General features: G+C 43.1%; 1 protein-coding gene across 2 annotated transcripts in view; it reads right to left on the bottom strand.

Annotated features, from left to right (window-relative positions):
* The window catches only part of nudt4b (nudix (nucleoside diphosphate linked moiety X)-type motif 4b), a 33,849-nt gene extending 7,439 nt beyond the window's left edge, over positions 1–26,410 (bottom strand). Inside the window, exons 1-4 of one of the 2 annotated variants that reach the window (XM_060914313.1) lie at positions 25,959–26,410; positions 5,198–5,308; positions 889–933; positions 602–689 (exon numbers count right to left, since the gene is read on the bottom strand). In XM_060914313.1, the coding sequence (XP_060770296.1) occupies positions 602–689; positions 889–933; positions 5,198–5,308; positions 25,959–26,054 (340 nt within the window). In that variant the 5' untranslated portion in view covers positions 26,055–26,410. Of the gene's footprint in view, positions 1–601; positions 690–888; positions 934–5,197; positions 5,309–12,290; positions 12,312–25,958 lie in introns of those variants that run through there. The other variant, XM_060914315.1, reaches the window with a different exon arrangement.
* Between the last annotated feature and the right edge of the window lie 282 nt (positions 26,411–26,692).

The raw sequence follows: 26,692 nt of genomic DNA, 5'->3' as shown, positions 1-26,692 counted from the left end.
ATATCAGAGGCTGCACTCAGGCAGAGACGACGTCAGTCATCTCATCTCATTATCTCTAGCCGCTTTATCCTGTTCTACAGGGTCGCAGGCAAGCTGGAGCCTATCCCAGCTGACTACGGGCGAAAGGCAGGGTACACCCTGGACAAGTTGCCAGGTCATCACAGGGCTGACACATAGACACAGACAACCATTCACACTCACACCTACGGTCAATTTAGAGTCACCAGTTAACCTAACCTGCATGTCTTTGGACTGTGGGGGAAACCGGAGCACCCGGAGGAAACCCACGCGGACACGGGGAGAACATGCAAACTCCGCACAGAAAGGCCCTCGCCGGCCATGGGGCTCGAACCCGGACCTTCTTGCTGTGAGGCGACAGCGCTAACCACTACACCACCGTGCCGCCCCGACGTCAGTCATGTCAGGAGAATTATTTTCTCGGTGCATAATAACCAACTGGTGTTCAAATCTCTGGCAAAGGGTGGACTGTTTGTGTTATTCATTATTTAGGGCAATACAGCATCTGAAATCTGAATACAAATCTATTAAAGAGGCCAAATCTCTTCTGTACTGTACTGTCCATGGAGTTGTGTAAACTTACCGATGTTAACCGAGTCCTCCCATGCTTCCAGAGTCTCAGTCACTGTCAGGACGTACACGTATGTGCGATGCTTCCTGTCCTGATTATGCTGCACAAAACCATGACATCATTTCAGAAATGTTATTCGTCTTATTATAAACCGAAATGTGTTCTCAGAGCAGAATGCATCATTTGTGCTGTCAGAACATACATTCATAATGAAACTTCATATGTGCTCGTGGGAAAAGAAAGTAATAAAAGGTCAGAACATTGAGTAAACTGCAAATACTGATAGAGTAGAGGCTCACCTCAAACACACCCAGAAGGCGACCCAGTTTCCCCTTCACGCCAGCCTAGAATGAAAAAAAGGTTCACTTCTGAGATTTATAAACAAGTCACATGAAAAGAATGACATGCTACATCTAAACGCTTTCTAACACCATGTATCTAAACCCTCTGGGGTCGAGAGCTTCACCAGCGAAGTTCGACAGGTTTAGAATGAGTAGGTCATGTATTTAGATTAAGATCTTCGTGAGTTTATCATAATACAAGCATGATAAACATATTAACAGAAACTACTGTATATACTTTACACTTTCCTATGTGCCCACTCCCAAACAATATTATAGTTTTTTAAATTACCAAAATTAGATGAAACATAAAACTTATCACCTTACTCAGTCACACGAGTCGGAGCACTGAGCGCACACTTACGCATTCATAAAAGACTGTTCACATGATAACGGCATGAAAATCATTTTCACTCTTTCAGTTTCGATTGGTTTCTCTTTCGCAGTGGGAACGCTCACCGTAAACAGGATAAAATCTGTCAGCCACAGTTTAGGCTACCTGTTCGGAGGTAAAACTTGTTGTGAGATGGCATGCGGATTTTATGCTCAAGAGGTGCTTCAGATGATTCAGGACAGCAATTCAATGTCAGGACAGCGACTCAATTCAATCTTAAAGTGCCATTCCACCATTGGATGTATTTTTTTGGCATAAAATACAATATATTTTATGACAACATGACTAGACAGAGAAATCTTTTAGCTTCAAAATGATATATCAAACATAATTTTTTGACAACGACAAGTATATTAATTTTGCAACCAGTCACCTACCCTTTTAATTTCCGCGCGGTAGTGAAACGTGATGTCATCGGCAGGTTCCCCTTCTTGTGTACCACGTCACGTGTGACTTGGCACAGATTATCAGCAATGGCGGATAGAACGCGATTGTCAGCTTCGGAAAAGAAGCGAAGGAAAATAGCAAGTGATGCCCAAAGGAGACGGTCGATGGTGAATATCGGCACAGCAATCGACAAGTGGAAATCGCGTTCTATCCGCCATTGCTGATAATCTGTGCCACGTCACACGTGACGTGGTACACAAGAAGGGGAACCTGCTGATGACATCACGTTTCACTACCGCGCGGAAATTAAAAGGGTAGGTGACTTTGGTCGCAAAATTAATATACTTGTCGTTGTCAAAAAATGTTTGATATATCATTTTGAAGCTAAAAGATTTCTCTGTCTAGTCATGTTGTCATAAAATATATTGTATTTTATGCCAAAGAATACATCCAATGGTGGAATGGCACTTTAAGAACTGTGACACTGATGACAAGCGGCGCCTTTTTGAACTTTGACTCGATCCAGCCGAAGATCAACTTGAGTAAGTGCAAATATTTCTTCCATTTCGTACGAGCATATCGGTCGATATGCGTGCGGTGTAGTGCATAATCTTTGCATGCTTCCTGAGTAAATAAAACGCGCACCGTCACTTGTTTACTCCCTTTTCTTCTTTGTCTTTTTCTGGCACTCTAATGATTTTGGCATGCTCTGATGCTGTTGCCAATTTCAACAAATCTAAGCAGTATTTTCAGTCATATGACTTGTCACAGTGAGTAGGGTCATGTTTTTTTCGCACATTCCAACACAGTTCTAAAACGGCTTATTACAACATCTTCATGTATCTGTCATTTAAAAAAAAAAAAAAAAAAAGTATAATCATGACATACACAGTACATAGATATTATTGTAGCTGAACTTGTACTGAATACAAAAAAGTCTGACTTTGAAAATACTGCTTAGATTTGTTGAAATTGACAACAACACTAGAGCATGCCAAAATCATTAGAGTGCCAGAAAATACCCTCAGACCCCAGAGGGTTAATGTTTTTTTTTGTTTAAATGGTGGATGGTCTGAAACAGTTACCGAGTCAATATCACTAAAATATCAGTGTCAAATTTCATGGTCACTATTTCCAAAATTATTTCATCAGCAGTACTCCCTTAAAAGTAGACGGCCTTTCGATTTCACAAAATCGGTGAAATTTAGTTCCCTCGGAAATTTGGTCATTGTGATACACGTTTATTTCTGTAATATCTCACAAAATATCGGGCCATTCTGTGGCTGGGAAGTTATTTAATTTGAGGGGATTCCCGAACAAATAATGTGCATGAAATTGCTCGCTTCGTGCAGTCAAGCAGACAGAGGAAGTCCGTATGCGCAGGTTTACCTTCTTTTCTTACTTCTTCTGGGTTTTACGGCAGCTGGCATCCAGGTGTTGCATTAATGCCATCTACAGGTTTACTGGTGACCGTGCATTGACAGTTACATCATTCTGTCGCTAAACAAACAGCTGATCACACCGAGGTGCTCACTGACTGCCAATATTTATTAGTTTGGTCCTGCATTTCCTTTCCTTCGCAACATAATGTCTTTTCTTCTCACTTTCCGTTACTGTAGTCGGTCTTTCACGTTTCATTCACACACACACACACACATCCTGCATTTTTCTCTCTGGTTTCAAATTTGTATCCCACAATGCCTTGCGTAAACAGGGAAAGCCCACCATGTGATGCATGACGTACACTACCGTTCAAAAGTTTGGGGTCACCCAGACAATTTTGTGTTTTCCATGAAAAGTCACACTTTTATTTCCCACCATAAGTTGTAAAATGAATAGAAAATATAGTCGAGACATTTTTCTGGCCATTTTGAGCATTTAATCGACCCCACAAATGTGATGCTCCAGAAACTCAATCTGCTCAAAGGAAGGTCAGTTTTATAGCTTCTCTAAAGAGCTAAACTGTTTTCAGCTGTGCTAACATGATTGTACAAGGGTTTTCTAATCATCCATTAGCCTTCTGAGGCAATGAGCAAACACATTGTACCATTAGAACACTGGAGTGAGAGTTGCTGGAAATGGGCCTCTATACACCTATGGAGATATTGCACCAAAAACCACACATTTGCAGCTAGAATAGTCATTTACCACATTAGCAATGTATAGAGTGGATTTCTGATTAGTTTAAAGTGATCTTCATTGAAAAGAACAGTGCTTTTCTTTCAAAAATAAGGACATTTCAAAGTGACCCCAAACTTTTGAACAGTAGTATAGTATCTTGTACTGGGTCATGGTGAAGCAGGAAAAAAATAGCAGAGAATTTAGGGCCATGTGGCCCTAAATTCATTAATTGTTCTATTAAAAAAAAAAAACTAATAAAATTGTGAGTCTGTGATTCGAATTCAGTAGTCTTTGGTCCACTAAACAAAAATAATTGGGTGTTGGGGAAAACAATTTTTATGACCTACACTTAAAATCTGAAAGGCAGTATAGCTTTAACAGATTAACAAATTGAATTATTCATTCAATTCAACTCTAATTCCCGATTAGCTTGAACACTCAAGCCAGGCTATGGTTTAAAAGAAAACCAAGAAAAACCAAAGAAAACACTCAAACACTGTTCAAACCCCGAGTTCAGCAAGTGACATCAAATCAACAGGGCTGTTTCACAATCAGGGGATACTTTACTTTTCAGGGCCACAGTATCAGACCTCAGGTTTTTGTGTTTTTCTACTGCCAAAAATGACCTTTTGAGATGGAAATTCACTGTGCAGAGTTTCAGTGCTACAGGTCATATACTAGGCATGTCACTTGTAGTTAGAAGACAGGATACAGCGCATTTCTAAAACTGACCACGTTTCTTATAGTCCACAAGAGGAAGGTATACAAAAGTGAAAAACTTCATGTATGTGATAAGTAAAAATTTTTGAGTACTGTGCAGCGATGTTTATACATGTTGGTAATTGTAATCACAACTGAAGTGGTGACGATCCTTGTGGTTTTCTGGAGAGGACACTTTTTGACAGATTCACATTTCAACCACATGTGAAGCTCTGCTGCAAAATAGGTCTCACATCTGTTTCAAGTCCTGTTTTTTTTTTAACTGTGCAACAACAGAGCATTCTGCTTCAGAAACAATTTAGAACTTCATTGTATGGTGTGTAATTTCCGGAGAGGACATTTTTGATGGGCAAAGGATTGTGTCGGAGGCAAAAAAAAAAGGTAACTTCCACTTAAATATCGTTCCATTGTGAATGAAAGTATATGCCCCAAAGTAAAGCCTAGTTAGTGCTAAAAAATACAGTTCTGAATTTAACCAGTAAAAAGTGTCCGAAGTGTAATAATTAAAGTCGAATTAAATGAAATGAGCCCAAGGTCAAAACTGAGCCTGTGTTTGACTCTTACAAACAGAAGACCTTATAACAAGCTGCTAACCAAGAATACTTTTTGCTGTAGCTGATTAGTATTCAAATGATAACAACCCACCTCTTCATAAACCTCCCTCACTGCTGCACCGCACGGCTCTTCCTCTGGTTCCATTCCTCCCCCTGGAACGATCCACTGATCTGGATGACGACTGCTGCTCACCAGCAACACCTGCCAAAGGAGTGCGCTTGTTACTAGGGAAAGACCAACTCATCACATGCTTAGCGAATACTGTAACTGTGACTTTTCTGAAATTTCCAACCAAGTTTGCAGTTTCGGTCAGTTTCTGAAGAACAGTACAGCGTCCAACCTGACATGTAGCAGAACGGTAATATAATTTATACTATTCTATCCACATTCATTGAAGATGAGCAATTGCGCGCTCTGATTGGCTACTCTACTACTAGGCTATCAGCTCATATACCGTGAGTAGAGAAAAACAAAATGGCAGAGTGTTTTGCTGAACCAACCGAGGATGAAATAAAAACTTGACTCGAAAACAAATCCCCAAAAATTGTTATGAAGTATTTAAAAGAATAGTTTTTTTCTCCCCTTAATATCTCCTGTTCCATACTCCAGCCCAGTTGGTGGCGGTAATGCACCTTCATGTTGGTTGGTTTGCCAACCGCCAGCCAAAAAACCCTGAAGAAGAAGTAGTAAACCCGAAAAAAATGCAAAAAAAAAAAATCTACAAAATATGGAGTACTTGATGGTTAGAATGCATCTTTTTTTAATTTTTCAAGAATCATTATGATGGCATTTTTCACAAATTGCGACTGTCATTTCGCCGGGTTGCTTACATTCTAAGCGGAAATGATTTTGTTGGACATTTTGTATCAAGTTTTCATTGATCGAATTTGCAAAAAATAAAAATGCTCCATTTCTCAAAATCCAGTGAATGTGGATAGGATAAAACAGTTCTCATCTCATTATTTCTAGCCGCTTTATCCTGTTCTACAGGGTCGCAGGCAAGCTGGAGCCTATCCCAGCTGACTACGGGCGAAAGGCGGGGTACACCCTGGACAAGTCGCCAGGTCATCACAGGGCTGACACATAGACACAGACAACCATTCACACTCACATTCACACCTACGGTCAATTTAGAGTCACCAGTTAACCTAACCTGCATGTCTTTGGACTGTGGGGGAAACTGGAGCACCCGGAGGAAACCCACGTGGATACAAGGAGAACATGCAAACTCCACACAGAAAGGCCCTCGCCGGCCACGGGGCTCGAACCCGGACCTTCTTGCTGTGAGGCGACAGCGCTAACCACTACACCACCGTGCCGCCCGAATAAAACAGCTATTCCACGAAATCGAGTGGTACATGAGCTGATAGCCGACAAGGTGAGTAGCTACGCACCTCGTCGGCTATCAGCTCATGTACTACTCGATTTCATGGAATAACTTAGACATGCACACAAGTCATTCACAGCTGGTAGTGGTTTCAAAACCATCCTTTCTTTCCCTCTAGCTAGTTTGTTACCTATAACTCACAGTAGTTAAAAAAAACCCACCACAAACTTTTTTTTGTTTTGGATTTTCCATTTGTCCAAAGCCTGCATGACCAGAATTTCCCCTCGTCATGCCGTGCTACACAGCTATTATTTAAAATACAAATTTGTCATTTTCCTTTTGCACCTGACACACACATGGAGCACATGTGTCAACCTAAATGAACAACTGGAAATATGCCTGGATTTTAAATGTTTGCTTTGTCTGTTAAAAACGAACCACATCACGCTGTACAAAAACTCGCTGTCCAACCTGCGGAAGCATATTGAGGTATTTCAACATTTTATTCCAAGAGAAAGCTTGTAATCAAGTTGTCTGTGCTTTTAGAGCTAGCGATAATGCTGTAACAGCTATGCACAGGGGCGGATCTAGAAAAATATTTATGGGGTGGCAAGAGGGGGGCAGGAATTTTTGAGGGGTGGCAACGTATTACAGACGTATATATACTGAATTTATCACAATTATCACAGTTTGATGACAAATAGTATGTACACACTACAAAAGGGCACGGGCTGCCATTTACAAACTCATACAGACAAACTTAATCTCATGCTTTTATTGTTCACGAAGAACACACATTCTCAGATGAGGTCTATACCGTTTCTGGACAGTTTTATACTGTATATGCAAAAGAACAGACACTAAAAAACAACAATAACAACACTGCTTCAAGTTCAGCATGATTTAAACCATTTACACCAGTGTCACATTTTATAGTTTTTTTTTTTCTCACGCTTTGTAAAGGCTCACCAGTGAGCATAACATGAACTTGTCATGCCTACAACAGCTGAATGCGGCGATTTCCATGTTGCTCAGCAAAACGCTTCACAAATTTATCAAGAGCTAATGCTTTTGTGCGCTTTGATTCAATGCTGAGTACAGCCAAACTTGATAGTCTCTTTCTGTCATAGTCGACTGCAAATAAGTCTTTATGAGCCTGAGAGATGAAAAACTTCGTTCACAGGATGCTCACAGGCAAGACAACCGCTATTTTACACAACCTGAACAACTTAAAAAAAAAAAAATCATCTTGGTATGGGTCCAAAAACTGAGTGAACTCCATGAGTGTGGTAGGACTCTCCTGTTCCCCCTTTTTTCTGTCTAGTACTCTCCTCGTCTGATGTAACTCATGTTTAACTATGCTAGCACTGTTCATTCATTATAATTTAATTTCTTGATAGATAGTTAATCAGCTTTTACCTCGTTCCTCCCGTGTCTCCTGTCCTTGCGACTCCTGGCTCCCTCGCTTCGCACCTCTCAATTTTCCAAAACAACCAATCTCTGGCGTTATCTCGTGCTGTATTCGCCGCAATCGGACATTGGAAATTCGCGCACGTAAATTGGCCGTAATCTCATCTCATCTCATTATCTCTAGCCGCTTTATCCTTCTACAGGGTCGCAGGCAAGCTGGAGCCTATCCCAGCTGACTACGGGCAAAAGGCGGGGTACACCCTGGACAAGTCACCAGGTCATCACAGGGCTGACACATAGACACAGACAACCATTCACACTCGCATTCACACCTACGCTCAATTTAGAGTCACCAGTTAACTTAACCTGCATGTCTTTGGACTGTGGGGGAAACCGGAGCACCCGGAGGAAACCCACGCGGACACAGGGAGAACATGCAAACTCCGCACAGAAAGGCCCTCGCCAGCCCCGGGGCTCGAACCCAGGACCTTCTTGCTGTGAGGCGACAGCGCTAACCACTACACCACCGTGCCGCCCCCAAATTGGCCGTAATTTTTCTTTGAATTCGTCGCTGCCAACTGGGGTGGCAAGGCTTTCGTTTAGGGTGGCATTTGCCACCCTATGCCACCCCGGTAGATCCGCCCATGGTTATGCAGTCCGGTTAATCAAATGACTTTCTGTGGATTTGCCCGCCAAGTTACCGTAGCCTTGTCCATAGCTAATATTAACACATAGCTAGTTAACTTGCACACTGTTAGTTAGCATATAAAAACAGTTACGCTAACATGAATAACATTAACTTATGTTTTAGCATAATCTTGCCAAATAAACAGAATGTAGAAATCTTTCTTTTCTCGTAACGTTAGCGACCCAATATGATTTTGAGTTTGAAGGGAGTTTGCTAGCATGTCAGGTGGAGCTTCACTGACTAGCTAGCTTAATGTTAAAACACTATGATGGCACAGCATGTGTTCATTTTGTGAATTCGTAAAATAATCCAGTCAGTTGCTCAGAGGCATTTAGGTTTTGTAAGCATTGTGGCAATAATACAACAATGCGTTGACAGAAAATGTACTTTTAATACTTAAGTATTGTTAAAAGCGAGTACTTCAGTACTTTAACTCAAGTAAAAATTTGACTGGACAACTTTCACTTATTTCGGAGTAACATTTAACCAGTGGGATCTGTACTTTCACTTAAGAAATGAAGTTGGGTACTTTGTCTACCTCTGCTGATATGTCATTACAAAATGAGCCCATTTCACACTCTCCTGCTAGCTAGTGCCGTGAAAGTCACACAGCTCTCCGTAGCTCACATGTTCTTGAATCCTGCGTTCCCCACTTTCCAAACATGAGCTTCCCAGTCGCTGGGGTGATTTCTTTAACGCATAGTAAATCAGATGAGAAATGTTGTCTTACATACACAGGTATGTGTGTACGAGTTTGTTATCAGCACCAGCTAGTATGCTAATGCTTGTGATAAACAGTGTGTTTAGGAGAAATGTTTTTTGTTGTTGTTTTGTTTAAAACTCTGTCACCTCATATGATCTGACAATCTTCTTTGTCAGAGGAGGGAATGTGGGCTTGATTAAGCATGTAATGTATTGTGCAACGAGAAATCGCGATACAAGTTTATGATGATTCGAATCGATGACGTAAAAAATTAATTGCAATTTTTATCGTAATCTTAGTTTTTCCTCACTGTAATTGCATTGTTTAGACAGCAGAGGGTGCCATTAATGTGCATTATTATACACACGGGCCACTTTTTCCATGGAATAAAAAAATGTGTGCTATTCCCTTCGAGTGTGTTTATTGATGGCATGCAATATTGTTATCATATCACTTATCCTCCATCTATTACACCACTCTCCCCAATGGAGAATGAGTGTGCAATATTGTTATAATACTGCACGTTGTCAAGACAACACAAGATCACGCTTTGGAGATGTAAAACTTCTGCATCAGCGAGTGACAGTGACAATTTGTAAACAAACATGGCCACCAGGGTTGCTTCGTTAAAAACGGAAGACTTTGAGAGAATTTTGTCTGCCAGGTCATGCCGTTATTGATTTTAAAAGTAACTAAGTACACAGGATAAATAATAATATTCGGCTTGACTGCGCTAGCATTGGCCTTCGCTAACACTACACCAGCTGGAAGGTAATTAGACTGCCACACTAACAGCACCGAGTTGCGGGCAATCTAGCATCAGCCTTTGCTAACGGTACTGCTATGCTGGGTCAAAGCTAACTGGACTACCACGCTAACAGCACCAAGTCGCAGCTAAGTTAGCGTCGGCCTTCGCTAATGCTATTGCCACGCCAGCTAGAAGCTAACTGGACTGCCATGCTAACAGCACCGAGTCATAGGTAAGCTAGCGTCAGCCATCGAGAATGCTGATATGAAGAGTGTGTATGTATTATAATAATAATAATAAAAAATATTGGCTGGCTTTTTTCGTGGTCGAGCAGGTCTGAAATAGACATGGCATATGTTTAGAAAATCAGCAATTTAACCACCATAACCCTTTGAAAAACTCTCTAAATATCAGCTAAAACTATCAAAGTTCTTAAATAATATTTAGGATGGCTATTGTTTTGCTGTTTTGTGGATTTTAGCATACATTTCTGTGGCTTGTGGCAATAATATAGAATTGTACATGATCAAAGTTGATTTTAGCTTGGGTTTTACATTATAAGAAAGAAAGACTGACAGTGACACATTAGGTTGGTTACAAATTGGTTCAACTTATTCACATCTGTAAAATACAGGCCTAGGTGATATCTCTGGGAGTGGTTTTGATGTATTACATGTTGCTTTATTTTTGCATGGTGAGGTTGACATTTACATGGAATTGCCCTTATGTATTCCATTCAGCTAGCATGATACTCGTCTTCAACTCATTCAATATCATGCTAGCTGAATGGAATATATCTGATAGACCACTCAAAGCCAGCCAATATTATTTAAATCGTGGGGATGCACGTGACTTCACCCAAGAAGGAAGTAACACAGCTCTAATGCTGCAAAAACACACAAAAATCAGATTTAAAAATGGGAAAGAGCTGTTGTGTGACTGATTCTACAAACAGATTTAATAAGAAATCAGAGCTCTATTTTTACAAACTGCTGAAAGCTAAAGAAAAGAGAAGAAAAACAGAGGTAGCACAAATGTTCATAAAAGTTTATGAAGAAAAGGCCTATTATCTTTTTTCATGTTTAATAAAAGGCATATTTTAGTTAATAGGTTATTATATTTTACTCCAACCTTTAATAAAATATGGGTAAATAATTACCGTTGTTTATTAAGAAAATGAAAAATTTTTATTTAACAAAAGGAATATTAAGTTGACAAATAGGAAAATAAATGTTCCTTTTTTGGTAATAAAACTTTCTTCCTTTTTTTTTTTTTTCAAAAATATTGTGGGAACATTGTATTGTGAACCCAATATCATGAATTGAGAATAGAGTGAATCGTTACACACCTCACATAAGTGGTATTTTATATACAGTCTGTTGCAGGGCTTTACATTAGCACCCGCCCACCCGCCAAATGTGGGTAAAATTCGGCTTTGGCGGGTAATAACTTTAGTCCCACTAGCCACTTTGGCGGGTGGTTTATTCTGTGGTATGACAATATATTTTAATTGTAGTTTTCTCTGAAGGCATCTGATATAATAAACGCATTGCAATGTAACATTACGCGCCTACAACTCCCATGAGCACCTGCATAAACATTCTGACAACATGTTAGAATTGTTTAGAACGTTCGTTAACGTCTCAGATAAAATCAATGATACGGTAACCTGCGGTTAATGAACGAAGCAGCAAAGTTGCTGACGACTGACAAGTGCACTATGTGGCGGCATATAGCTGGAGTTTCAAACCCTGCTGCTCAGGAAAAAAGGGGCAGAGATGAGCAGGGCCGGAGCAGCATTTTAAAATCACCGAGGTCCGTGATGCGCAAAGCGCGCGCCGAAAATTTTTCTACATATTTAAATGAGAGGGGTGAATTACACGTCACACAAGAGATCCATTCCTGAAATTACTTTTAATGGTGTTTGAACTGAATATCATCGGTTTTGAAAAAAAATCATGTATGTGGCAAGAGTAAGAATAATTTATGCTTGTTTAATGGTTTGATCTGGCCCAAGCAATGAGAACAAAAGATACCCGAACCATGTAGCCTATGGAACTAAGATGCATTAACAATCTGGCATCCGTTACACCTACACACACAAACATTCTGGGGAAAAAAAAAAAAATCAGAATACACCATGTTTTAGGCAAAGTTATCCAAGGCAAACATAAGTTGAAACTTTCCACTCTATTGCTTTGGCTTATCGAATGATTTATTTTTAAAAATGACAAACAAGGTAGGCTACAACTGCGCTGCTTCGAAAATGTAAATTGAACAGCTTGATGAAAGTGCGCTGATGGTTACCATGGAAACCCCGTGTCTCCTGCACTGCGTTCCTCCCCCGAGTCGCACGCTCATTCGTTTTTGTGTTCTTGGTCTCAGAGCCGTGTGCACCAAACACACACACACACACACACACACACACACACACGACAGAATCAGCATTTAACATAATTAACAATGCACTTTTTACGGAGACATTTTAATGTTATTCTTTATTTTTTATCCAGTTGAATATTTAGCGTACAAATGTACAACCCCGATTCCAAAAAAGTTGGGACAAAGTACAAATTGTAAATGAAAACGGAATGCAATGATGTGGAAGTTTCAAAATTCCATATTTTATTCAGAATAGAACATAGATGACATATCAAATGTTTAAACTGAGAAAATGTATCATTTAAAGAGAAAAATTAGGTGATTTTAAATTTCATGACAACACATCTCAAAAAAGTTGGGACAAGGCCATGTTTACCACTGTGAGACATCCCCTTTTCTCTTTACAACAGTCTGTAAACGTCTGGGGACTGAGGAGACAAGTTGCTCAAGTTTAGGGATAGGAATGTTAACTCATTCTTGTCCAATGTAGGATTCTAGTTGCTCAACTGTCTTAGGTCTTTTTGTTGTATCTTCCGTTTTATGATGCGCCAAATGTTTTCTATGGGTGAAAGATCTGGACTGCAGGCTGGCCAGTTCAGTACCCGGACCCTTCTTCTACGCAGCCATGATGCTGTAATTGATGCAGTATGTGGTTTGGCATTGTCATGTTGGAAAATGCAAGGTCTTCCCTGAAAGAGACGTCGTCTGGATGGGAGCATATGTTGCTCTAGAACCTGGATATACCTTTCAGCATTGATGGTGTCTTTCCAGATGTGTAAGCTGCCCATGCTACACGCACGAATGCAACCCCATACCAGAGATGCAGGCTTCTGAACTGAGCTCTGATAACAACTTGGGTCGTCCTTCTCCTCTTTAGTCCGAATGACACGGCGTCCCTGATTTCCATAAAGAACTTCAAATTTTGATTCGTCTGACCACAGAACAGTTTTCCACTTTGCCACAGTCCATTTTAAATGAGCCTTGGCCCAGAGAAGACGTCTGCGCTTCTGGATCATGTTTAGATACGGCTTCTTCTTTGAACTATAGAGTTTTAGCTGGCAACGGCGGATGGCACGGTGAATTGTGTTTACAGATAATGTTCTCTGGAAATATTCCTGAGCCCATTTTGAGATTTCCAATACAGAAGCATTCCTGCATGTGATGCAGTGCCGTCTAAGGGCCCGAAGATCACGGGCACCCAGTACGGTTTTCTGGCCTTGACCCTTACGCACAGAGATTCTTCCAGATTCTCTGAATCTTTTGATGATATTATGCACTGTAGATGATGATATGTTCAAACTCTTTGCAATTTTACACTGTCAAACTCCTTTCTGATATTGCTCCACTATTTGTCGGTGCAGAATTAGGGGGATTGGTGATCCTCTTCCCATCTTTACTTCTGAGAGCCGCTGCCACTCCAAGATGCTCTTTTTATATCCAGTCATGTTAATGACCTATTGCCAATTGACCTAATGAGTTGCAATTTGGTCCTCCAGCTGTTCCTTTTTTGTACCTTGAACTTTTCCAGCCTCTTATTGCCCCTGTCCCAACTTTGAGATGTGTTGCTGTCATGAAATTTCAAATGAGCCAATATTTGGCATGAAATTTCAAAATGTCTCACTTTCGACATTTGATATGTTGTCTATGTTCTATTGAGAATACAATATCAGTTTTTGAGATTTGTAAATTATTGCATTCCGTTTTTATTTACAATTTGTACTTTGTCCCAACTTTTTTGGAATCGGGGTTGTATTTTCAGCTCCTAAAAAATGACCAAGGTCCGGACTGCGGGGGCCTCAGAGCTGGCTGCGGCCATGGAGATGAACAAGACGCTAATAGGAAGATAAGACAGTTCAATGGCAAATGGAAGTTCGGGCGAGATTGGCTAGTTCATAGCAAAACTGAAAATACCCTGTACTGCGAAGACTGTAGAAAGTATGGCAAAGACAGGCACCAGTAATTTTAAACTCGGAACTATAAAGGACCATGAAAAGTCAAATGCACACATCGGTAGCATAACATCAAAACCGGCGAAGACGGCTGGTCACTACAGGACAGCATTGCTTTCAAGTCCCTGGCTGTCATGAAGTCAGCTGAGCTGGAGAGGATGGAGCTGCTGTTTAGAAACGCGATTGTAAAGAAGTTGATCCCACCCCAGCTATCAACTTGTGGCCTGCTGGAAGCCTCAGGTCACGAAGACCATTTTTCATGGACCATTCAGACTCATCTGATGATGAATGTAATGAGGACATTTAATGTCTCTCTCTACACATGTTCTCACACACACACACACACACACACACACACACACTATTAATAGATAATACATAATATATATAATAATACACATAATACTTGCAATCAAAACATCAAATGTTTTGAATTGGACTTTTAATATTAGATTCAGTTCAGTTGTACTGAATGTTATTTTTCATATTATACGATATTTCATATTGTAAGGGGCTTGAATTTGAGTTCAATAAACAGAATACTCTTTATATTTTTGTTTCAATTGGTTGCACGTTTTCATATAGGGAGCTACCTTAACAGCACTGAATACCGAGTGCTACTGTAGAGATACATTATACGCTGCCATTCATAATTAAATCTAGACCTTCCAAATTTTAACATATCATGGTGAAGAAAAAACTGCGATTTCCTGGCAACAAAATTGTGGCTAGTGAAAAGGCTAAATGGCTAGTGACTCGGGAAAACCACTAGCCACAGTGGCCGGTGAGCAAAAAAGTTAATGTAAAACCCTGATCTGTTGAACGTACTGTACTGGCCCTTTTCCACTACCCTTTTTCAGCTCGCTTCAGCTCACTTCAGCCGGACACGGCTCGCGTTTCGACTATCCAAAAGCAGCACGACTCAGCTCGCTTCAGCCCTGCTTAGCCCCCAAAACTCGCACGGTTTTGGAGTGGGGCTGAAGCGAGCCAAACCGAGCCGAGTGAGGCTAGGGGCGTGAGGAGACACTCCCCTGCGCGCTGATTGGTGAGGAGGAGTGTCCTCACATGCCCACACACGCCCCGTGAGCACGCTGGAATCTGTAAACACCGCAAACCCGGAAGAAGAAGAATTACGAATTACGAGAATTTCTGAAGCCTTATGCGCCTCGCCTCATCTATACGCTCTTGCCAGTATCTGTTGGCGTTGTCGGTGACAACAAGCCACAGCACCAAGACCAGCAACACTAACGACTCCATGTCCTCCATGTTTATTGTTTACTCTCCGGGTTGTGAGACTACCGCTTAAAAGCTCACTGATGTCACTGTTTGCGCCGCCAAACGACATCACCTGACGTCCACCCACTTTCGCTAACTCCACCCAATGTGTCCACCCACTTCCAGCCAGCACGGTTCAGCGCGGTTGTAGTCGAAATGCAACTCCAACAGCCCCACTCGGCTCGACTCAGCTCGACTCAGCCCGACTCAGCACGGCACGGCTCAGCCGCGTTGGTAGTGGAAAAGCGGCATTACAGGCGTAGCCGAATCAAATATATGTGTGAGGACAAGGGCATTTTGTGTGGCAAATGTCAGTAAGATTTTTAGGATCAGTTTTTACATGCCTTTCACGCTCACAGTACTTTAGCATTCCTTCAAGCATGGGCTGGAATAATGTTGGTCTGTGATTTCCTCCACTGTAACAAAATCTAATAAACCACACAAAATGCTTGCTATGATTCCTGGATGCCCTCCGCTGCCCCCCGTCACCCCCCGTACCTCACCCTCAGGACTTTTCCCAGTGTGGAGCAGTCGCAGATAACTACGCATACAGCTGAAAAGTAGTGATTAAGCTCGAATAAAAGGAAAACGCTAAAGAAAAAAGTGGGAGTATATGTAATCCAACTGTAAATGGAGCAAAGAAAGCCGTGCCAAGGCCTGAGAGTGTCTAAACACTTCTGCCTCTGTGTGTGTGTGTGTGTGTGTGTGTGTGTGTGTGTGTGTGTGAGAGAGAGATAGATCGTGCTTCACTTTTCCATGAGTGTTTACAAAACAGGAATAATGTGCAGTTATTCTGTGTTCTAAAAAGAGTCATCAAGCAGTGGAATTGTAAAAAATATAAATAAATTAAATAAATAAATAAAAATTTAAAAAACCCACAACAATAATGTTAATTATAGGAGGATTTGTATGGCGACATGTTTTAGCCCCTGTGTCAGTAAATGACTGTTTTTCCACCACTTTGTCTCATGCACATCTGCATATCAGCACACACACACTATTCAGAATACAAAGTGACCCTTCACTGAACATGCTGGACTCTGCAATTTTAGTCAAATCCTTCTACATTTATTTATCCATGTAAAGAAGCTGATGACAAGCTGATGCCTACATACTTTGCCTATGTTTTTGTTTTTTGTTTTTACTTTACAGATTCTCTCAGGGGTGTCACCATGGTGTAGTGGTTAGCACTGTTGCCTCACAGCAAGAAGGTTCTGGGTTCAAGCCCAATGGCCGACAGGGGCCTTTCTGTGTGAAGTTTGCATGTTCTCCCAGTTTCTGTGTGGGTTTCCTCCGGGTGCTCCAGTTTCCCCCACAGTCCAAAGACATGCAGGTTAGGCTAATTGGTGGCTCTAAACTGACCGTAGGTGTGAATGTGAATGGTTGTTTCTCTCTATGTGTCAATCCTGCGATGATCTGGTGACTTGTCCAGGGTGTACCCAGCCTCTCGCCCATAGTCAGCTGGAATAGGCTCCAGCTTGCCCGCGACCCTGCACAGGATAAGCGGTTATGGATAATGGATGGATATGCAATATGCAAAATATTCAGATGTGCAGGGAGAATCTAAACCACTTGTGATGTTCGTCCTTTGGGGTTGAAGATGACCATGACTTCAATTTGATGGGCGGCGGTTGTGGGTCCAGAGGTGACTGAAGAGGCCAATCCGGGCTTTGAAGGTATGCTGATATGTCGAGCACGTGCAAGTATGTGCCGTAGTGGGGGGTGGCGATAGTTCGAGCCTTCCGCGGAGCTCGTTTCTTCTGGGCCTCAGTGATGCATTTCATCTCTGCTACACGTGCACCACCGGGGAGCTTTGCTCGCCATGCTGGACGATCCTGAGCAAGCAACTCCCAGGAGTTGAGATCGAGTTCTAAGGTTTTGAGGGACACTTTGAGATTGTCCTTGAAGCGTTTCTTCTACCCCCCAGATAAGTGCTTGCCTTGGCACAGCTCTTCATACAACAACTGTTTGGGCACTCAACAGATATTCTGACAACATAGCCGGTCCATCTGGCTTGGGCTTTCTGCAGAAGAGTGTTAATGCTGGGAAGTCCAGTCCCCAGTAGAGTGCACACGTTCCACGTGTCAAGGTTGAGTACCTTCACTATCTTATTTATTTTCTTATTTGTTGTATTTTGACCACTGAGTGGGCTCTCCACCAGCTGCAGTGTGCTGGCCAGGGTGAGGTGAAGCAGGCTATGTTTGGGGCACCTTTTCTAGCCCCTTCCTCCATGGAGGTGAGTAGAGCAAATCCTAAACAGGGCTGCTCAGACACCTAGGGGACTCCCCTGCTGCTTCGATCCAGCAGAGTGCGACCCTATGCCCTGAGCTGCCCATGTGCAGATTCATGACTACAGCTTCCAGTGTTTCCACACCTGCTGCTTCACCACTTGCCCATCGCCATAGGACTTGAATTTGAAGTCATGACTTGCAGGTGGGGCAGCACCGTGGTGTAGTGGTTAGCACTGTCGCTTCACAGCAAGAAGGTCCTGGGCTCGAGCCCAGTGGCTGACGAGGGCCTTTCTTTGTGGAGTTTGCATGTTCTCCCTGTGTCTGTGTGGGTTTCCTCTGGGTGTTCCGGTTTCCCCCCGCAGTCCAAAGACATGCAGGTTAGGCTAATTGGTGGCTCTAAGGTGGGGTTTACATTAGACCGTATCAGCGGATCATCAGATTAACGTTTTTAAAACGATTAGCGTGCACACAGCAATGCCAATACACGATTCGCGTGCACACAGCAACGCCAATACACGGATACGCTCGGCTCCGCAGGCATCCTGCGCTCCAAATCACTCCGCCCTGAACAGCGAGTGCCCTCTGGAGGGTGCGCACTCCGGCCCTGCGCAGCTCACAGAGCGCGCGAGTGAAGTGCACGAGCAGTGATTCGGGACTGAGCCGCTGTGTGTGTGATCTCAGTGCATATCGGGCATGCGTGTCACTTACCACTTGCAAGTGGAAGGATGGCAAGCCTAAAGACAATCATAACTACACAATGGGCAGTATTTGCATCAGTATTTGCAGTATTTTCATACTTTTATACTCTTTAATGAAAGGTGATACAAGGCGGAAGTCCGCGCCGTTTTTCAGCAGTCGCGTCACATGACCAACGGCAGCGAATCAGGAAGGTGGATGTCACAGTGACGTTGTCCAATGACGACACCAGCTAGAGCTCAGCACAGCGTATTCTCAATGTTTACACAGCACCGGACCAGACACGATCTGGATTGAATACGTGGACCCTGGCGGATTCCCGTTTCCCGGCGTTTTAATGTAAACGGACAGTGCATCCGCGAAGAAAACGAGACAGATACGGTCTAATGTAAACTTGGCCTAAATTGACCATAGGTGTGAATGAGAGTGTGAATGGTTGTTTGTCTCTATGTGTTGGCCCTGCGATGACCCGGCAACTTGTCAACTGGTGCCTTTCGCCTGTAGTCAGCTGGGATAGGCTCCAGCTTGCCTGCGACCCTGTATAGGATAAACGGCTACAGATAATGGATGGATGGATGGATGGACTTGCGGGTGGCTTGGATTAGAATGAGGGAGAGTTGTGCACTCTCTCGTCCCGATCTAACTGGGTCCAGGGACAAGACAGAATCAAGACAGCTGGAGCTAGGTTGGGATGCAGTGGATGGCCAACAGTGTTCTACGTGTGGCCCTGTGCCCTAATCGCGCTCCACAAATGCTTTGCTGGATCCGCCTTCCTGCTCGTTGAACCACTAGGTGGTGGTCTGCTCCCCACAGTCTGCTGAGTCCAGTCTTCAGTCGTAACCCTGACCGAGGGAGCGAGGGGTTGCTAGTGCTTGGTCAAGGCACCACCTTTGGCTTGTGGAGGGAAGGAGATGTCTTACTACTCCATTGCACGGCAGTCAAAGACTGCACATGCCCACTGCTTTAAAACCACTTGTAGGTAGTGAAATAAATCACTAAAAAAATAATAATAATAACAGCTGATTTTCAGTTCAGCTGATGTGTAATAAGCATCACTCTGTTGAGATGTACAAGCATATATAAGGCTTTGAGTGCCTGTAAATGTAAACCGATATACAATTAGTCGGCTATTTACCTCCTTTGTGTACTCGTCAAGGTTTAAGTGCTGCCACTGATCCCTCACCCCTTGTGCTTTCTCTTTTCACTTATAAACAAAGTGCAGCTACTGTTAGCCTTCTCTGGTTCTACAGCTACAGATACACAGATAAACGATTCTGGGTCAGGGTTGAAATTAAGCTCAGAATGATCAAGAGAAAAGAGAGTTGGCCCCAGATCACTTCACAACAGAAAGAGTAACCTGAGAATTCATGAGCAATAAGGAGCCATGTCTTCTATGTTCGAGCATAGCAGAGTGATTCAGCAATGACCGGAGTCCAGATCTGAACTGATACATACACACACACACACACACACACACACCGGTCCTGATGAGTCACTGTTGATCCCACAGCACTTCTTCCACATGGGTTCTTCCAATCAGTAATGTCATAAGATAATATGAAACATCACTCAGGCCTGAGAGCCTCACTTAGGATGACAGCAGATCATCATGTGACATAATTTAAGAGTTTCGCACTGGAAGTCGAGTCAGTTGATGATTTCCTCATCAGTCATGCAGCCTGACTAGTGGACGGGAAAAAGGTGCTGATACCCAAACGCAAGAGAACCAAACATGTCAAAGTGGTTAATGTATGGATTTGGTTCCCAAAAGCAAAACAGAACTGATACAGATATAAGGTTATACATACATACATACACTCAACGGCCACTTTAATAGGAACTTGTTCTTGATTCTAAGATTCCTTTTCTTGACTGCAGGAGTGGAACCCAATGTGGTCTTCTGCTGTTGCATGCTGAGATGCTTTTCTGCTCACCACAGTTGTAAAGAGTAATTATCCCTGACTTGCAAGTGACGTCAAAGCAAAATAGAAACCCGGATGTCGGCCATGTTGGTGGATATACAAATGCGCAGTCAAGCGACATTCCATACGAAACATAGTCATGCATGCATGACTCTTTGTTTTTCCGCTGCTTTAAGCATTCTTTTAGCTATGCCATATCTTTGTGCTGTATATGGTTGTGGTCATAACAGTACTCGTGACCGTGGCATGTTCCAATTTTTTAGAATTGCGTCCGTGATTCGAAAAGAGGGCGAGGAAACTCTGAGGCTTAGTACGGAGAGGAGACGAGCACAGATGAACAACATCGGCAGGGCTGATCTAACAGAGGCTAAAACCAAAACAGCTCGTGTTCGCAGTAATCATTTTATCTCCGGTGAAATTAAAAAGCTCTCAATAATATCATGGAAGAATTTTATTTCCTGTTGCTAGAATTCTGCTATAAAATTAGTGTTCTCTTGTCGTGGTTCACTTGGTCGTTGTTCTAATTTTAACACGTGTATTACCATTTCGCTTCTAGGAGCGCCAGCAAAATTATATGATAGAAACAATCCAGACTGGACGCCCACTCAGAACATGGACTATGTTTCGTCCAAGGTCAGACTTGATTCTTCGGCAGCCAAACCAGATAGAATCCGATATCTGGGTACTCCATTGTCAGTAGAAGCGTCTTATCTTCAGAAAAGTCTGACTTTTTTTAAATAATATGGGTCAAAAATCACACATATCTATCTTTTCTTTGTATCGAATCTTCGCTTGACCGTTCAAATCATGGTAATACTGAGAAAATTCAGCATCGTTTTCAGACACGTTTTCAGCGGCTGCCATCCTAGTTGCTTTGTATCTCCACCATCATGGCGAACACTTATGACGTAGCACATTTTGATCACGTGGTTGGAAGTCATCTCTGAGTTACTATACCCTTCCTGGCAGCTTGAACCAATCTGGCCATTTTCCTCTGACTTCTCTTATCAACAAGACATTTCCACCCACAGAACTGTCACTCACTCACTCTGTGTTTTTTGCTTTTCGCACCGTTCTGTGTAAACTCTAGAGACTGTTGTGTGTGAAAACCTCAGGAGATCAGCAGTTTCTGAAATACTCAAACCAGTCCATCTGGCTCAAACCAACACCCATGCCACAGTGAAAATCACACTTTGAGATCACAATTTTTTCCCATTCTGACGTTTGAAGTGAACATTAACTGAAGCTCTTGAGTTGTATCTGCATGATTTTCTGCATTGTGCTGCTGTCAAGGGATTGGCTGATTACATAATTGCATAAGACAGCAGGTGTATACACTACCGTTGAAAAGTTTGGGGTCACTTTGAAATGTCCTTATTTTTGAAAGAAAAGCACTGTTCTTTTCAATGAAGATCACTTTAAACTAATCAGAAATCCACTCTACAGGGAGTGCAGAATTATTAGGCAAATGAGTATGTTGACCACATTACCCTCTCTATGCATGTTGGCCTACTCCAAGCTGCATAGGCTTGAAAGCCTCCTACCAATTAAGCATACCAGGTGATGTGCATCTCTGTAATGAAAAGGGGTGTGGTCTAATGACATCAACACCCTATATCAGGTGTGCAAAATTATTAGGCAACTTCCTTTCCTTTGGCAAAATGGGTCAGAAGAGGGATTTGACGGACTCAGAAAAGTCAAAAATAGTGACATATATTGCAAAGGGATGGAGCACTCTTAAAATTGCCCAGCTTTTGAAGCGTGACCATCGAACAATCAAGCGCTTCATTCAAAATAGTCAACAGGGTCGCAAGAAGCGCGTTGAAAAAAAAAAGGCGCAAACTAACTGCCCGTGAACTGAGGAAAGTCAAGCGTGAAGCTGCCAAGATGCCACTCGCCACCAGTTTTGCCATATTTCAGAGCTGCAACATCACTGGAGTGTCAAAAAGCACAAGGTGTGCAATACTCAGGGACACGGCCAAGGTAACAAAGGCTGAAAAACGACCACCACTGAACAAGACACACAAGATGAAACGTCAAGACTGGGCCAAGAAGTATCACAAGACTGATTTTTCTAAGGTCTTATGGACAGATGAAATGAGAGTGAGTCTTGATGGGCCAGATGGATGGGCTCGTGGCTGGATCAGCAAAGGGCAGAGAGCTCCAGTCCGACTCACACGCCAGCAAGGTGGAGGTGGGGTACTGGTATGGGCTGGTATCATCAAAGATGAACTTGTGGGACCTTTTCGGGTTGAGGATGGCGTCAAGCTCAACTCCCAGTCCTATTGTCAGTTTTTGGAAGACACCTTCTTCAAGCAGTGGTACAGGAAGAAGTCAGCATCCTTCAAGAAAAACATGGTTTTCATGCAGGACAATGCTCCATCACACGCATCCAAGTACTCCACAGCATGGCTGGCCAGAAAGGGTCTAAAGGAAGAAAGATTAATGACGTGGCCTCCTTGTTCACCTGATCTGAACCCCATAGAAAACCTGTGGTCCCTCATCAAATGTGAGCTCTACAAGGAGGGGAAACAGTACACATCTCTGAACAGTGTCTGGGAGGCTGTGGTTGCTGCTGCACGCAATGTTGATCGCAAACAGATCAAAACACTGACCAAATCCATGGATGGCAGGCTTTTGAGTGTCCTTGTAAAGAAAGGCGGCTATATTAGTCACTGGTTTGTTTTTTTTTGTTTTTGAATGCCAGCAATGTATATTAGTGAATGTTGAGTTGTTATATTGGTTTCCCTGGTGAAAATAAATGAGTGAAATGGGTATATGTTTGTTTTTTGTTAAGTTGCCTAATAATTATGCACAGTTATAGTCACCTGCACACACAGATATCCTCCTAAGATAGCTAAAACTAAGAAAGCCCTACTCCAACTTCCAAAAATACTCAGCTTTGATATTTATGAGTCTTTTGGGTTCATCAAGAACATAGTTGTTTTTCAATAATAAAACTAATCCTCAAAAATACAACTTGCCTAATAATTCTGCACTCCCTGTATACATTGCTAATGTGGTAAATGACTATTCTAGCTGCAAATGTGTGGTTTTTGGTGCAATATCTCCATAGGTGTATAGAGGCCCATTTCCAGCAACTCTCACTCCAGTGTTCTAATGGTACAATGTGTTTGCTCATTGCCTCAGAAGGCTAATGGATGATTAGAAAACCCTTGTACAATCATGTTAGCACAGCTGAAAACAGTTGAGCTCTTTAGAGAAGCTATAAAACTGACCTTCCTTTGAGCAGATTGAGTTTCTGGAGCATCACATTTGTGGGGTCGATTAAATGCTCAAAATGGCCAGAAAAATGTCTTGACTATATTTTCTATTCATTTTACAACTTATGGTGGGAAATAAAAGTGTGACTTTTCATGGAAAACACAAAATTGTCTGGGTGACCCCAAACTTTTGAACGGTAGTGTAGGTGTTCCTAATAGGTTAAGGCACTGGATCAGAAGGTTCTGAGCAAAGATTTTAACTTTCAACCCCTTTAATTCTTACCTGGTTATTTGATGTAACATGATGAAATATTTGACCCTCATTATTATTATTATTACAACAAAGTTATTAAATAAACAGCAAGAAAATCAAAGAATGGTCAGGATGGTCACAAACGATCCATTTCATTTGATCTCAATTTATCATAATGTCGCCCGCGAGTTGGCCTAGCCGTTAGCGTGTCCGCCTCTCGACTGGGAGATAATGAGTTCTACTCATGGTCGGGTAGATACCATAATAAAAATGGTACCTACTACCATCTGGCAAGGCACGCTGCAATATAGATGTGAGTAGGGGAGTTAAACTCTCACAGTTACCAGAGGACTAGCCCCCCACTGTAACCCTAGCTGTATAGGTGAGAGGCCAAGGGCGATCGAAACAGATCGATGATGCACCCATACGCCTCAAAGAGCTGGTTAGTACTGAGACAGGAGACTGCCTGGGAAAGAAGAAAGCACGACTTTATTCATCACACACCTGTGAAATTTCCTCTCTGCATTTAACCCATCTGAAGCAATGAACACACACATACATACCCAGAGCAGCGGGCAGCCATGCTAACGTGGGAGTTAGGTGCCTCGCTCAAGGGCACCCAGTCCAAGGCCGTCCCATATTGCCAGCCACTGGGTTCAAACCCAGAACCTTCTTGCTGTGAGGCGACCATGCTAACCACTACACCAGATCCTGGTGTGGAAGGGACTTTGACTTGACATTATCATAATATAATATCATGGTAATCTCATCTCATTCTCTCTAGCCGCTTTATCCTGTTCTACAAGGTCACAGGCAAGCTGGAGCCTATCCGAGCTGACTACGGGTGAAAGGCGGGGTACACCCTGGACAAGTCGCCAGGTCATCACAGGGCTGACACTGACAACCATTCACACTCACATTCACACCTACGGTCAATTTAGAGTCACCAGTTAACCTAACCTGCATGTCTTTGGACTGTGGGGGAAACCGGAGCACCCGGAGGAAACCCACGCGGACACGGGGAGAACATGCAAACTCCACACAGAAAGGCCCTCGCCGGCCATGGGGCTCAAACCCAGACCTTCTTGCTGTGAGGAGACAGCGCTAACCACTACACCACCGTGCCACCCTATCATGGTAATCTCATCTCATTATCGCTAGCTGCTTTATCCTGTTCTACAGGGTCGCAGGCAAGCTGGAGCCTATCCCAGCTGACTACGGGCGAAAGGCGGGGTACACCCTGGACAAGTCGCCAGGTCATCACAGCGCTGACACATAGACACAGACAACCATTCACACTCACATTCACACCTACAGTCAATTTAGAGTCACCAGTTAACCTAACCTGCATGTCTTTGGACTGTGGGGGAAACCGGAGCACCCGGAGGAAACCCACGCAGACACGGGGAGAACATGCAAACTCCGCACAGAAAGGCCCTCGCCGGCCACAGGGCTCGAACCCGGACCTTCCTGCTGTGAAGCGACAGCGCTAACCACTACACCACCGTGCCACCCTATCATGGTAATATCACGATAATTCACACGCAATGTATTGTGCAGCCTTGTTGTAAGTACCATCTTTGCTCTCCAAGAGAAAAAGGTGGGTTTGTTGTTGAAGCATACAGAAAAGCAGAACTTTTAACAGAGCAGACATGGAGGTGTGTGAGCAGTGAACAAATCTCATCTGGCTTTCAAACAAACAAACAAACAAAAAAGGGTTAAGCTTTAGAAACATCCACTTTGAAAACCTGTTAACCTGGACTGCATTCACCTCCAGACTAAACCAGACTGAACTGGAACATCTGCATGCCACCAGTGTGTGAACAGAATCTATGGGGTTAGATGTAGGCGTGGCTGATATATTATATTATATGATGTGCTATGATGTCATGGTATGGTATGGTATGGTATGGTATATGATATGAAATGGCATGGCATTTGACCACCTCGCTGTGTTTTCAGAGCTGTGTGCAGGGATCTTGTTTTGGAGAAAATGTCAGACCAGATTGGATTGATGAGATGAGATGAGACGGAGAGTCGTACCTCGTCCTCTCGCTCGTTCCTGAAACACAGACACGCCGCTCGCTGCTTGAACCCTTCACCGTCGTATGTTCTCGTCTGGTTGGGTTTGAACTTCATGACGCCGCGCGCTTGTGTGTGCGTATGCGTCGCTTTAGAGTTCTCCAGCTCTCCCAAAAGTCGCCAAAGGCACAGTGAGCACAAACGAGTCCTCTGGATCGAGTGTTAAGGCAGGAGACAGAGAACAACCCGCATCGGTGTGTCAAAAGCAAAAGGTCCTCCAACACACCTACAGAGGGACTCGATCACCAACAGCACGGTGTCCTTCAAGTGACAAATCACCCATTTATCCTTCTGCTGTCCAAAGTGGCCATTCTTTTTCGCAGGATTTCATTCGTGAGCCTCTGGTTTATATAGTGTCTAAGTGTGTGAGTGTGTGTGGGCTGCTGCTGGACACTCCCACCCCTCAGCTCAGCTCCGCGCATGAGCGCACACTCACTCAGGACGCGTCCCAATCCGCACACTCGTGCACTACTGCACTACAGAGTGCGCCATCACGTCATGCCACATGAGCACACGGAGTGCTGGATTGCTGTAGTGTATAGTGTCGTACGGTACCATGGGCTTTGGGAGCCTGAGGAGAGGACAGACTATGTGTTTTCAAATGTAAAAGCATAAAATTAAGGTCCGGGTTCGAGCCCCGTGGCCGGCGAGGGCCTTTCTGTGCGGAGTTTGCATGTTCTCCCCGTGTCCGCGTG

Source organism: Neoarius graeffei, chromosome 2 (genome assembly GCF_027579695.1).
Source record: "Neoarius graeffei isolate fNeoGra1 chromosome 2, fNeoGra1.pri, whole genome shotgun sequence".
Taxonomy (NCBI): domain Eukaryota; kingdom Metazoa; phylum Chordata; class Actinopteri; order Siluriformes; family Ariidae; genus Neoarius; species Neoarius graeffei.
This window is presented reverse-complemented; position numbering and strand designations above follow the sequence as displayed.